This window comes from Garra rufa, chromosome 3, assembly GCF_049309525.1.
Source record: "Garra rufa chromosome 3, GarRuf1.0, whole genome shotgun sequence".
Lineage (NCBI taxonomy): Eukaryota > Metazoa > Chordata > Actinopteri > Cypriniformes > Cyprinidae > Garra > Garra rufa.
Genome location: NC_133363.1, coordinates 42,052,190 through 42,066,996, shown reverse-complemented (window position 1 = coordinate 42,066,996; position 14,807 = coordinate 42,052,190). Strand labels below are relative to the sequence as shown.

Here is a 14,807-nt window from a genome sequence, read left to right as displayed (position 1 = left end):
CCATAGAGATGGCTGTGTGGAAAATCCCAGTAGATCAGCAGTTTCTGAAATACTCAGACCAGCCTGTCCATGCCACATTCAAAGTCACTTAAATCATCTTTCTTCCCCAATGTGATGCTTGGTTTGAACTTAAGCAGATCATCTTGACTATGTCTACATGCCTAAATGTATTGAGTTGCTGCCATGTGCTTGGCTGATTAGATATATGCGTTAACAAGCAGTTGAACAAGTGTACCTAAGAGGGCATTGAGTGTAGTGATGCAGTGGTTAACAGATGTAGAGCCCCCTACAGACAATACTACCAAACTGCACCTTCTAACAAACCTCTGAAGAATGGAAGAACTTCATATTACCTGCATGTTTTTAGATTGGACTTTGACAGTTTAGCATAATAATAATGTATGATTTATTATTTAGTAACAAGCATATAGCATATTGTGATCATTCTATTATAAATGATCCAAACAACGTCTGAAAAATGAATAAAAATGTAAAAACAGTTACAGACACGTGCTTGACTACAGGAAAAAATAATTCAGCTCTTTCCCTCTAACATATGAATGTGCTTTTTAAAAAGAGAGGGAAAAAATTTGATTTTAGCAGGCATACAACCGTCACAACACATGGATAATTTATAACTTGTAAAAAAAGTATTTTAATAATTAAGTGTTTATATTTAACCGTTATTCTTCTAACTTAATTAGCATTTGGTCTTAAACTTTTCAAGTTACCTTCTTTCCGTCTAATGTCCTTCTCCTCATAAATGAAGCTTCAGCCTTTCATTCACTAAGCGAAACTTGATTTTGTTTTTGTGTTTTCAAGAAAACAAGAGGAGAATCTGAATTATCTTTCGTAGTAATTCAAAACAAAAACTGTCGAATTGAGCTTAACTCGTATTGAACTTGAAACATTCCTTTACGATAACATGCATTCTTTAATTCATGGATTTAATATCTAATTATTTCAAATGAAATGCTTTGATGCTGAAAACGTTGTGGTAAAGTGAAATCAGATCACTCTCTTTGGCAATAAAAGTATTTGTTTAATTTTTTTTCCTTTTTCTTTTTTGTAAGTGCTTGGGCAGTACAGCAAAAGCATTTTTTAAATGCTAAAAGGGGCTATAATCAACTGGATACAGTACATACATCAGCAAAACATATTCTCTCAGGGATCCACCAAAAAGCACAAGACCAAGACATAGAGTTCAAAACAATAATATAAAGATGGAAAAGATATATAAATAACTCCGTTAGAACTAAAACTACATTTCAAAAGTCTTCCTTCGTTTACAAGACAAAAGAGAACATGAAGCAGGTTAGATATCAACAGTTTCACAATGCTGGATACTCGCACACTGTCATTTTGGCATAAAAAACCCTGAGTAACCTATGAGATCAAGTCACAAAATAAATTAATTCAGTCAACTTTGGGATGTGATGTTGTATTTTGAGGATGTGATCGCATAAAACGTGACTTTCAGGACTGCAGATCACTCAGAATTGGCAGTGGACTTTTGCCCTATCATCTTTGTCTATTTATTTTCTAAATTGAGCAATTCCAGCATTATGGATATAACGTATATTTAAATACATATAAACAAAAAAGAGACTACATCAATTGAGCATACTTATGTAGTGGAGTGCAGAAATTAATTTTTTTATTTTTTGAAATTACGATCTTCAAGAGAAAGTCAAAAGACGATGTAGATGTTAGATACTGCAAAAGGCCGGATATGATTAAACACAAATACTTGATGCCTGCAAGATATCACAGATACATTAGTTGGACTGGCTAGCTAGCTAGCAGACCCATAAATAAATAAGTGCATAAACATGCAGTTTTGTTCAAAAAGTACATAAATAGATATGCTGTGTAAAAAATGGTTATGCCCATGACACAGAACACTTCAAAAGTGAGAAGAGAAATTATTTGTTAAATACAAACAACCTTGACAAAGGTTAGATGTGCACAGGAAGTTAGAATACAATCCCATTTTTATTCAGGCTTGAAATTTCACCTGTTGCTGCAAGTCAACGTTTTTTGGCTATGCAATGACATATCTGAAGTCATTATGTCTGTACATGTCTAAATCATGAATTAAAAAATAGTTTTACATTTATTTATGTATATATATACATTCTGAGGCCCAACTGTAATCTGGAATTGCCCAATTTATCTATAGCATTGTTTTATAGCAATTGAATTTTGAAGTAAGCAAATTCTGTAGGACTAAATAAAACCTAGTTTACCAATGTACTGCATCATCATGTGTTGTTTAGTTGGATGGAGTGCTCATCAGAGACTGCATGCCTCACTACAGGGCTGAATCTAGGTGAGCTGACAGTGGCAGGAGTGAGTGATCCAAACTACTGTTGTTTGCACTCTGCAGGCTGAGGATCCCCGGTCTGAAAAAAAAAAAAAAAAAAAAAAACATAAAAGATTGGGACAAGGAGAGAGAACTTTTTTTTATTCAATACATACTTCATACAGTATCTGCAACATGAGGCAGGAGAAGTGCAGGAGAAAGAGGGAGATATATCTTCATCACAGAAGAGTGGCTCATGAAAGCGCATTTACACTGACACATCTCTCTAGGCCTTTGTAGCACCAACAATGTGAATGCAGTCATTAATTAAGATGAAAGCGTCAGACAATCTAAAGTGAATCACCACTCTTTTGTATTGCAGATACATCATTATCATTAAATGGAAGAAAGCATCTTTCACCATAGCTTGAACCACCGGAAGAAAATGTGCTATGTCTGAAGCAGTTACTTTGCATGAAGGGGTCATATCACCATGAACCAAATCTCACTTAAAAAAATAGTTCACAAAAAACTCAAAACTTCAGTGTGAACAAACCATTTAATAAAATAATAAGCTGTTAAAAATATTTTTTTCTGACATCCTTTAGTTTCTACACTGTAAATTAGTTGTCTTGCCAATTATCGGTACCGATATTAAGCATTTTTTATTTTTTCATCAGTATCGGTCATTTTAAAAAACGATTTGCCATTAAATAACTTAAAAAGCACTTAAAGAAAGTTTTTGTCAGAGCCCTTGTTATTCTGAATTTTGACATTCATTTTTAAACCAGACATATATATCGGTTCAACACATCGGTTATTGGTCTACTTGATCTCTAATAACTGGTATTGCATCGGTCGACCCCTACTGTAAATCCAAAATATCAACATGAGTAAACCTACACGGTATTGATTTGGAGTTCAGAAAATGGCTGATCCAAGTTCTTCCGATCCGGTTTCTTGACCATCAAGAAAAACTAATTTAAGACTGTTTTAGTGGGGGGAACTTGACTAACATTAAAGGTAGACATTTGGGGATAAAAAGGAATTTAAAAAATGTACACTACTATTCAAGATAATGTTAATGTTTTAAAAAGGCTCTTTTGCTCACCAAGGCTGCATTTATTTGATAAAAATTCAGTAAAAACAGTAATATTTTGAAATATTACAGTTTGAAATAGCTGTTTCTATTTTAATCTACTTTAAAATTTAATTTATTCCTGTGATGGCAAAGCTGAATTTTCAGCAGTCATTACTCCAGTTAGTGTCACATGATCTTTCAGAAATCATTCTAATATGATGATTTGCTACTATAAATACATTTCTTATGTTAACAATGTTAAAAGCAGTTGTGCTGCTTATTATTATTATTATTATTATTTTTTCAGGATTCTTTTTATATACACTACCAGTCAAAAGTTGTTTAAAGAAGTATCTTCTGCTCACTTATCCTGCATTTATTTGAGCAAAAACAGTACAATTATGAAATATTTTTACTATTTTAAAAAACGGCTTTCTATTTGAATATATTTTAAAATGTAACTTATTCTTGAAAGCTGAATTTGAAGCATCATTGCTCCAGTCAGATGATCCCTCAGAAATCATTGTAATATTCTGGATTTGCTGCTCAAAAAAACATTTATTATTATGGTCACACTTTATATTAGGTGGCCTTAATTATTATGTACTTAAAGTACAATGTACTTAATGTGGTCATATTGCATTGCAAAACACTTTTGCTTCTATTAAGGTGGGATATGGGTAAGGTTAGGGGCAGGTTTGGTGGTATGAGTAGGTTTCAGGGTGGGTTAGGGTGTAAGGGTTGGTTCAACAGTGGTTATTACAGAAATCAATTACAAATGTAATTACATATAGGTTTTTAAAAATATATAAATACAATGTAAAAACATGTATGTACACAATAAGTACACTGTACCAAATTATTAATTTAAATGTAAGTACATAGTTGTTAAGGCCACCTAATGTAAAGTGGGACCATTATTATTATAATTATGGTGAAAACAGCGGAGTAGATTTTTACGTTTTTTTTTAATGGTATAGTATATAATGTAAGAAAAGTTTTTGATTTCAGATAAATGCTGGTCTTTGGATCTTTCTATTCATCAAGGAATCCTGAAAAAAAATTACTCAACTGTTTTAAATATTGATAATAATAATGAAAAATGTTTCTTGAACAGCAAATAAGCATATCAGAATGATATCTGAATGATTGTGTGACACTGAAGACTGGAGTCAGGAATCAATTACATTTTAAAATATGTTCAAAGAGAATTAAGTTATTTTAAATAGTACAAATATTTCACAATATTACTGCTTTTGCTGTATTTTAGATTAAATAAATGCAGGCTCAGTGAGCAGAAGACACTTCTTTAAAAAACATTAAAAATCTCACTGTTAAAAAACTTTTGACTGTTAAGTGTATATATTTTGTAACAGTCTTTACTTTAACTTTTCGTCAACTTATTGCATCCTTGCTGAATAAAAGTATTAATTTCTTAATAAATAAACCCCAAACTTTTGAACAGTAGTGCATGATATGATCCCTTTAATATAAGTTATAAGACAAGAAAACCAGTACTGAGGCACTCCAGGATCAGGGTCTAATGTTAGTGTAGACCTCAAGCCTTCCATGTCAGTGTTTGGTGGTGTAGCATCACCTTGAATAGGTGGATGGTTATAGCAAGATATTATGTATTCAAAAGAGGATGTCACATATCTGAGCTGGAAAAGTACTTGACCTACTAAATACCATCAATAACTATTAGGCAAGATACATTAAGCAAAATGGATGGAAAGACCTTGTCCAAAATTCTCTAATACAGCAGTTGTGATTCTCTCCTCTTCGCTTTTTTGTTACAGTCCTGTACTGAGATTTTGGGCAAGGCCTTAATGATATGAAATGAATGGCTTAGTATAATGTCATATGGGTGCTGTGGGGATGGGATGGCAGACATAAGGAGAGGGATGAGGGCCGAGAGAGAGACGTGTAAAGGCAAAGGTTAGAATGGACTCATGACATTTCTTTCTTACCTAGAAATGTATGAGGTGAGAATGACTTATGCCTGTCACTAGGGCAGAACAGGAGGTAGAGAACAACCACAATCATCATTAATCATCAAACATGCAAATAAACCACAAACATTCATCCAAAGAAAAAAAAAAGTTACAGAGACTGAGGAACGCTGAACAGAGACAATGAAATTATTCCTTTTTAAATCTAAATCTACACTAACCTTGGAATCTCCCTCCTCTTCATCGTCATCCTCCTCCTCATCTTGGTCCTATTTCACACAAAACACAGAGTTACTGTGCATAACATCATAAAAAAAAAATCACTGATTTCAACGGTAAAAAGATCATAAACACTTATTCTTCAATTTATCTTTAAAATGTATATGGTGAACTCACGTCCTCTTCACCCTCATCCAGTTCCTCTTCTTCAAACTGTATCAGCAGACGCAATCGAATAAAAGTATATTACATATAAACGCAATTACTCTGCTGAAGGACAGATAACATAAGACAAGAAATAGTAATTTGAAAATACATACACTTTCATCATCCTCCAGAGCTTCTCCAGTGAAATACAACACTGCTCTTGGAACGATTCTTTCCCTGAAGAAATGACCGATTTCAAAATCCGTGGCTAAAGTGTACTCAGAATCCTCATCCTGTTGAACACAAAACAAGTAAACACAGCTTTTCTGATCACTTGAAGATAAAAAAAATGTCTGATTATTTCTACTTCTCTGAAGAGATTTTCTAAGATTTCAAATAAACTAACCACTCATGTCTTTCAGAGAAAATCATCATCATTGTATTTTTCTGACCATGAAACACTCAAAAGCTATATATAATTGATAACAGGTTAACTAAGTGCCTAGCTGAAACTGAACTGGATGAGGTAAAACCAGAAAGAATATAGAAACAAAATACTCACCAACTCTTTATCTGGTGAAACTAAAAGAAAAGAAATATTGGTGACTTGATGCAAAGAGTAAACCTACAGTATGCAAACACTTAAATGAAAGAACTAATATTAAAGAACCCAATGTGCAATTCAAGTTTACATGCACATCTGTCATGTTGCGAACCTTTAATAGGGTTGAAAAAGTTGAAAAAGGAGTCATTGGGCACTTGTTTGGTGATGACCCTTGCTGTCCCTCTGCCTTTGTGCTTCTGTTTCTTCTTGATCGTTTTTACCGTCACATCTTTGCCTTTGTGCCAATCAATTTCACACCTGCCAACAGAAGAGATGAATGATGAAAAAGTGTGAAAAGCAGCTGACAATCTGAGCAGGTATTGTCTGAGAAGTGCTCACCCCTCACAGTCGATGATTTCCGGTCCCTCAAATGAAAATGGATCATCTGCCTCTGGCTCTGACTTCATTTTGTATACTTTTGTGAGGACTGTGTTGGTGAAGTATTCATTGGGTTCAAAATGGAACTCTAATGTGAAGCTCTGTACAAAAAATACATTTAAAGGACAATTACAATGGTCTGATTTGTACAGACGTTATGACAAGACTTTCATATTGTCTAAAAGAGGTTGAAATATACAGTTGAAGTCAAAAATTTACATACACCTTGCAGAGTCTGCAAAATGTTAATTATTTTACCAAAATAAAAGGGATCATACAAAATGCATGTTATTTTTTGTATTTAGTACTGACCTGAATAAGATATTTCACATAAAAGACATTTTACATATAGTCCATAAGAGAAAATAATAGCTGAATTTATAAGAATGACCCTGTTTCGAAAGTTTGCATACACTTGATTCTTAATACTGTGTTGTTACCTGAATAATCCACAGCTGTGTTTTTTTGTTTAGTGATTGTTGTTTATGAGTTCCTTGTTTGTCCTAAACAGTTAAACTGCCTGCTGTTCTTCAGAAACATCCTTCAGGTCCCACAGATTCTTTGGTTTTTCAGCATTTTTGTGTATTTGAACCCTTTCCAACAATGACTGTATAATTTTAAAATCCATTTTTCCAACTCATAACCAACTATTACAGAAAGTTTAAATGCTCACTGATGCCGTGGAAAGAAAAACGCTGCATTAAGAGCCAGGGGTGAAAACTTTTTAAATTTGAAGATCAGGGTAAATGTAACTTATTTTGTCTTCTAGGGAAGTATCTTCTGTAGCTTCTGAAGGGCAGTACAAATTTGAAAAAAATATGATATTTAGACAAAATAAGAAAAATTTACACATCCTCATTTAGTTCAAAAGTTTACATCCCCTGGCTCTTAATGCAACATTTTTCCTTCTGGAGTATCAGTGAGCATTTCTGTAATAGTTATATGAATCCCTCAGTTGTTTTCAGTGTGAAAAAAATGGAACTCAAAATCCTACAGTCATTGTTGGAAAGGGTTCAAATACACAAAAATGCAGAAAAACCAAAGATTCTGTGAGACCTGAAGGACTTTTCTGAAGAACAGCAGACGGTTTAACTGTTCAGGACAAATAAAGGACTCATGAACAACTATCTCACACACACACACACACACACACACACCTGTGGATCCTTCAGGTAACAACACAGTATTAAGAATTTTTATAAATTAATTTATTATTTTTTCTTGTGGACTATGTAAACATCTTTTATCTTATTAAGGTCAGTACTGCATAAAAAAATAACAAGCATTTTGTATGAACCCCTTTTATTTTGGTAAAATAATTAATATTTTGCAGACTCTGCAAGGTGTATGTAAACTTTTGACTTCAACTGTATTCAGTTCACTTTAAAAACAACATAAAACCTTCAAATATTGTCCTTACCATGGGCTGATCAGGACCAGAAAATATCACTTTAATATCTTGAAGATGTTTAAGTATTGGTTCATCATGCTCCTGTTGAAAAGAGAAAATAATGTACAGCACACATTTTCTTTCCATTTGAAATGTTCTGGAAAACATGTTGTGTTTGAACAATAGCCTGCCTTTTCATGGAATTGTATTCATAATATTTTAATAAACATATTACCGTATTCACATTCATATAATATAAACTTGTATATTGTCTGTACAAGGTTACAGGGCAAAAGAAAACATTAAATAATCATTACTCAGAAAAGAATAGAGAATTCAATAGAGGAAAATGTCTCTGATGAATATCTAATGTTGTACTGGTTCACCTGCAGCATATCACTCAACATGTCCACACTCCGGAATATGGTGAGCCAAAACTCTGGAACTCCTTTGGGTTTCTCCTCATTAGCATCTTCTGTCTTTTCTTCTATAGCAGCTTTCTTCTTCAGATCTTCCTGAAAAAGAAAGAGTCGTCTTAGTAAACCGCTCTTCTGTCTAATTTGAAATGTAAATGGACAGATAATACTCACTGCTAATGCTGCTTCATCCTCATTGTCACTCTGCCATTCACACTCTTCATCAGTGGGTTCAACTTCTCCAGAGACAATGTTTCTTCTCTAGAAACACACAAAAAGCTCACTGTGAAAGAATATCATATTACCCATCCAGACAAATGAGAGGAGTGTTCACATTGAGCTCAGGATATTTTGCGCTCTTTGGAGCCATACTGAAACCTGCAGAACACTGAGGAACAGATGCCGTTTAACGCAACCTACAGGCACTAGATGTGATTTCAAGGACTTCAGAGATCTCATTAATTAAACAAACTCTTGATCTTTTTTAAATTCTAAAGGGTAAATGTATAAATAAAAATATTAAACAAAATGGAACAAAAAGTACAGCACATACAAAGTATGCAATGACTCTGGCAACTTTAAGTATGAGAACACTAACAAAGACTTTTCAAGAGCACATAAACATCTTACACAATTCTTATTAAAAGATGCTTTAACTACAAGTAAAAAACATTTCATTTTATCCCAATTTAACAGTAACACTCTTGCCAGCATTCAACATGGTTTTGTCTAAGTTTTGTGTGTTTATCAAAGAGGTACAGGTTGTGGCAGATGTAACATTTGTTTAATTTACATTTTCTCTTTCAGGGACTTTTTAAAACTATTAAATCAAAGTATGCAACCTCCTGGTTTGGAGGAAGTATCTTTAATAGTGCATCGCTTCTGAATTCCCTGAATTTTCTCTGCATTTACTTCTCCCGCCATTTACCTGAGAGCTCTGTTTATGGAAACTCCAAGGTCTACTTTGGTCAGACACAATGCAGCCTCATCATTTCATACTTGGACCCATCTTCAGCGGGTCTGTCAACACTACAATAGTTGTGAGTACTGTCTAAGACCATAAGTGTTCAAAAGTTTAGGGTCAGTAAGTTCATGCAGTTGTTTTGTTTTTATGTTCACCAAGGTTACATTTATTTGATCCATAGAGTAAAAACAGTAATACTGTGAAATGTTACTAAAATTTTAAATAATTATTTTCTATTTTAACATGTGTTTGCAAAGCTGAATTTTGGCAGAAATCAATCTAACATGCGATTTGGTTTTCAAGAAACATTTCTTGTTATCAGTGGTGAAAACAGTTTATATTTAATATTTATTTAATTTTTTTTTTTTAAACTTTAAGGGATAGTTCACCCAAAAATGAAAATTCTGTCATTAATTACTCACCCTCATGTCATTCATCTTTGGAAAACAAATAAAAACTTTTTTATGAAATCCGAGAGCTTTCTGACCCTGCATAGACAGCAATGCAACTACCACATTCAAGGCCCAGAAAGATAGTAAGGACATATATAAAATAGTCCATGTGACATCAGTGGTTCAATTCTAATTTTATGAATACTTTTTTTGGTAAAACAAAAGTAACGACTTTATTCAACAATTTCTTTTCTTCCATGTCAGTCTTTGACGTGTGCTCACTAGAGTACCACGACGCAGGAGCCGGCGCTCTGATGTAGAACCTGGATGCAAGCAGAGGAAGATGCACGCTGTCTTCTAAAGATTTCGATAGAGAGAATCACTTGCTCTTTTTTGCCCAGCCTTGCTTATTTGCACCAGAATATACAGACGATGAACCAAGAAAGATGGACGTTCTACACCAGAACGCCAGCTCGTATGCGTCGTGGTACACCAGTGAACGTGCATCGAAGACTGACATGGAAAAAAAGAAATAATTGTTGAATAAAGTCATTATTTTTTGTACAACACTTATATTTTGTACAACTGTCCTTTGCAACTTTTTTTGGGCCTCAGTTGCGTTGCTGTCTATACAGGGTCAGAAAGCTCTTGGATTTCATCAAAAATTTATTAATTTGTGTTCTGAAGAGTTTGGAACGACATGAGGGTGAGTAATTAATGAGAGAATTTTCATTTTTGGGTCAACTATCATATTAAAACAGTAGTATATGTAAATATATAAAGCATATAATATTGTAACGTTAAGATAAATACATACATATACACAAACACAAACCCAACTCACTTTGTCAAATAACGGCTGATAAAGAGCGCTATACTTTCTCTCCAACTCATGCACCTCCTTGTAAAACTTGGCTTCGATGTGCGTACTGTTAACCTGAAGATTCTTTAAGGCATTGACTCTTCTTTTCACAGACTTTGGTAAGCTGGAAAGAAGTTGAGAGAGGAAGAGAAAAAAGACATTGTGTGAGCAGATGGGTGTCCGGTACCACACAGCTGGACTGGTGCATTTCCCTGCTCTCTGGGGTCAACAGATGGGTTTGAAGTAAGAGCATGAGATACAAGATCCCTGTTCAGATCACATCGCAGTGTGCTTAAGCTCTGATAACCCAAATCACATGCTTCATGCAAACAGTAAAGATGTTGTTTAAAAAGTGTGTGCTGCAACCACCAAATCTGTTTTAGTATGCTGGCTGCTTGGTTTAAAAAATAAAGCACACCCTTTCCACAAGCCTTATGTTTGGTCTTGCAGTGTTCACACACAAATGGATTATTGCTGTTTTGTGCAAATGTTGTCTGTGTCATCGTTTTCATGACCACTACAACTACAGCCAAACGCAGGGAGCGAATTAGCCTTCACGGGTGAGTGACCTCTCTCTGGGCATCGTCAAGCTGACACACACAAAGACATACATAGATACACACCAACAGGACTGACTTCTGTGTTATGCAGAGACAGATTTTTGGTTACAGGCAGATGGTCTGACTAGAGTTTTTCCCCCCTTAGACAGACGGCAAGGTTGTCTCTCTATAGTACGTAACATGAGCAACAATAAAAATGCAATGTCCAGTTTTAAAATTCCACACAGGAAATATGAGACATATCCAGTTAGGAAATAGTTTTCTCAAGATAGGAAGCAATAAAAACATGACAATGATCATGCCATGACCAGAAATAAAAACAATGAGCTGCAAAATTGTTGTTTGCCCTGTTAGTCTCTTTGGTTCAGAGTTATTAGTTTGGTTTGAGCATTTCTTCTTTTGTATCTTGCTTACCTGTCCATGATGGAAGCACTATGTGAGACACTGTCCATTTTGTCCTGAAGAGCTGCCAATGCCTGTGGGTTCTGCATGGCCTGGTCGCTCACCTTACCTGAAAAAAAAAACATGCCAGTCCTTTTTTCACAGACAGACATCCTTATTAAAGGAAGCATAAAATCAAGTTCAGCACAGTGAGTAATGTTTCAAATGTTGTTGTTTCGCCTTTGATATCGCTCTCAGTAGGTTTAAGAGATTGCACGAATTTCTCGAAAGAACCTATGAGACAATCTTTTCCATTAAATCATTGGCAGCAGTGATGTGCTGAAGCTTCATGAAAGTTTTACGCTGAAACATTATACCGGCTTTTGTTCGAGAAGCACCCTGAATCAAAAAATCATTCACAAGATAGTTTAAGTAACACATAGAATAATTTTCTCTGCTATTTCATAAATGCGTCAGCATTTCAAAAGCTATACAGGCCATACAAGGTATATCTCGTGAAAAATCCAAGGTTGCTTGTCAAAAACAGTACCAGGCAGGTATTAAGCGTTTCTATACCTTTGGCTTCATTGTGAGCTTCCATCTTGATACCACAGCTCAAATATTCTGTGAAATACACAAAACACACAACTTCAGCTTGATTTCAGCCCTTTTTTCTACTGGTAAAGACAAAATGACATTCATTTATTTGAAATTTCAGTTTATTAAAAACAAAACGCATTAATATTAAATACAGCTGATGCATTGCACAACCAAAATGAGTGTAATGAACCCAAACAAACCCCCTCCCTCCAATATTAATTTTGAGGGACATTTTTGAGACCATAAAACCCAATGCAGAGTCCAGTTATGTTAAATATTTCTATTTAAATCAATTAATTGAAATTAATGGTACTTAACCTGACATTATTAGGAGTGCATGCTTCATATTTGAGATGATTTTATTATTATTTTCAAAATCAACAAGCTAGACATTTAACGTGATAATTCCATAGTTACTGCTGTATCACTATTATATTACTAAAGTAAGTATTATTATACGACTAAAATAAAACAGACAATTTGGTATTATATGTGACCCTGGACCACAAAACCAGTCTTAAGTAGCACAGGGATATTTGTAACAATAGCCAAAAATACATTGTATGGGTCAAAATTAACCATTTTTCTTTTATGCCAAAAATCATTAGGATATTCAATAGCTAAAGGTCATGTTCCATGAAGATATTTCGTAATACTTGTATCTTTATACTCTAAATATATCGTAACGTAGTTTTTGATTAGTAATATGCATTGCTAAGACAACTTCAAAGGTTTTCTCAGTATTTTAATTGGATCAGATTCTAGATTTTCAAATAGTTGTATCTCGTCCAAATATTACCCTATAATAACAAACCACACATCAGTGGAAAGTTTAGGCCTATTTATTCAGCTGTCAGAAGATGTGTAAATGCCAATAACAAAAATTGATACTTATGACTGGTTTTGTGATCCAGGGTCACATATATACTAACAATTACAATAATTATTATTAGTATAGGAATTCTAACAAAAAAATAACGTATGCTAATCTTACTAATAAAAATAAGCAGCAACCAAAGATTTCGAAAACTTCTCAGCTTGAAAACATCCCAAATGCATGTTTTATTCATTTACGATTTTGGCCAAAACTTAGCCATAGTAAATGTTCGTTAAACAAAGCCAAACATTGCTTATTTCCTAAAAATCGATACGTTTACATTTTCAACGTTTAGCAAGCAGCAAAACTGCAAATATCAAAACCAGCAGCTCAAAGTAAAGGCACAAACAGATGTTTATGTTGACGCCCATCACATACACTCACGCTAGCAGCTAACACGCTAAACTAGCCACATCCAGATCATAACAGATTAAATCAGATCTCATAATCTCCACAACCACAGAGTTTAAAACAGGTGATGGAGGGGGTCATAACGGTGGCAGAGGGCGGACACTGGAAGATCTCCAAACCAACACTGTAGACGGGTTAAGTGTAAATGTCACAGGCTAACAGGCTAACAGACCCTCATAAAACACACTCCGGCTATCAGCTTTGACTATTTCTGCTGGGGTTAACAGTTTACAGGGTAATAGTTTGTTAAATGACCTATAAACTGTAACAATTTGTAGCAGTCACTCGCAACTTTATCAAAACAAAGATGACATGCACAGCACACTAGTATCATACACTTACAGCCACGGAAAAATAATTCATTCTGTTTGACGTAAACTGAATACTCATAATTATGTCCGGCATTTCAAAGTGAAATGCCGAGTAAAAAGTAAGATTTTATTTAGAGAGATTGCCTTTCTTACCTGAATCAGCGGGTGTTGTTCAGCTGATGGACTCGGCAGTAAAGCTGAAGCGCATTGGTCCAATAATACTCCGCCTCAGTCGAATACTCCGCCGGGTTGAATCGGTTCTTTGACCTGCATTGTTCAAAAGAACCGATTCTCTAAACTGAATCGGATATATGCGATTCTTTCACGCCCTAATTACTAATACATGCTCTTGAACATTTTAATAAAGACATTTTAATTCCATGTCTAATTTAGTTTTTTAATTTGTTACGACCACGAATTAGATACACAGAATAATTTAGAAACGATATTATTTGCGTTTAGATTAAATATACACTAAATCACTTTAATCTTTGAAAATTACATGTTTTCCCTGGTGAAAAAAACAGCTAAAACCAGCCTAGGCTGGTTGGCTGGTTTTAGCTGGTCAACCAGCCTGGTTTTAGCTGGTCATAGCTGGGAGGCAGGCTGGTTTTAGAGGGGTTTTGGCCATTTTTCCAGCCTGGCCAGGCTGGTCTTAGCTGGTCAGGCTGGGAAACCACCAGCTAAAACCAGCAATTTCCAGCTTAAACCAGCCAACCAGCCTAGGCTGGTTTTAGCTGTTTTTTTCAGCAGGGTTAATAATACATTTCTGCTAAGCTGCTATTATTAAAAGTTACATTGTCATGATGGTTCTTGGTTCAGAGTCAGTAATTGACTCGGTTCACTCTACAAACTCTCGTATTGATTCCACACGATTCCTGCAACGGTTATTTAGTTTGATACGTTCACCAGGTTGACGTAAAGCTCTGTGCAGTAAATATCTGCAGTTGTTTGCAC

The 14,807-nt window shown here is 34.7% G+C and overlaps 1 protein-coding gene across 2 annotated transcripts; it reads right to left on the bottom strand.

The window, feature by feature from the left end:
* Positions 1–1,021: 1,021 nt before the first annotated feature.
* Positions 1,022–14,087, bottom strand: nap1l4b (nucleosome assembly protein 1-like 4b). Of its 2 annotated transcripts, XM_073836176.1 has the most exons (15): positions 14,004–14,087; positions 12,228–12,275; positions 11,685–11,781; positions 10,693–10,834; positions 8,667–8,753; positions 8,463–8,591; positions 8,107–8,178; positions 6,648–6,787; positions 6,421–6,566; positions 6,267–6,286; positions 5,878–5,997; positions 5,735–5,770; positions 5,560–5,607; positions 5,357–5,394; positions 1,022–2,405 (listed from the first exon to the last, which is right to left on the bottom strand). In XM_073836176.1, exons 2-14 carry the CDS (start codon positions 12,250–12,252, stop codon positions 5,392–5,394), a joined length of 1,065 nt encoding a protein of 354 aa, XP_073692277.1. In that variant the 5' UTR covers positions 12,253–12,275; positions 14,004–14,087; the 3' UTR covers positions 1,022–2,405; positions 5,357–5,391. The 2 variants fall into 2 exon arrangements, with proteins under 2 accessions (XP_073692277.1, XP_073692276.1); XM_073836175.1 differs by lacking the exon at positions 5,357–5,394.
* Positions 14,088–14,807: the final 720 nt, after the last annotated feature.

Excerpts from the sequence above, each read along its gene's own strand:
- nap1l4b (XM_073836175.1), bottom strand. The coding sequence starts at position 12,252 with ATGGAAGCTCACAATGAAGCCAAAG. Across the intron at positions 8,754-10,692 it reads ATCAGCCGTTATTTGACAAA|AGAAGAAACATTGTCTCTGG; the intron begins GTGAGTTGGGTT and ends GTGTGTTTCTAG. Across the intron at positions 8,592-8,666 it reads AGGATGAAGCAGCATTAGCA|GAAGATCTGAAGAAGAAAGC; the intron begins GTGAGTATTATC and ends TTTCTTTTTCAG.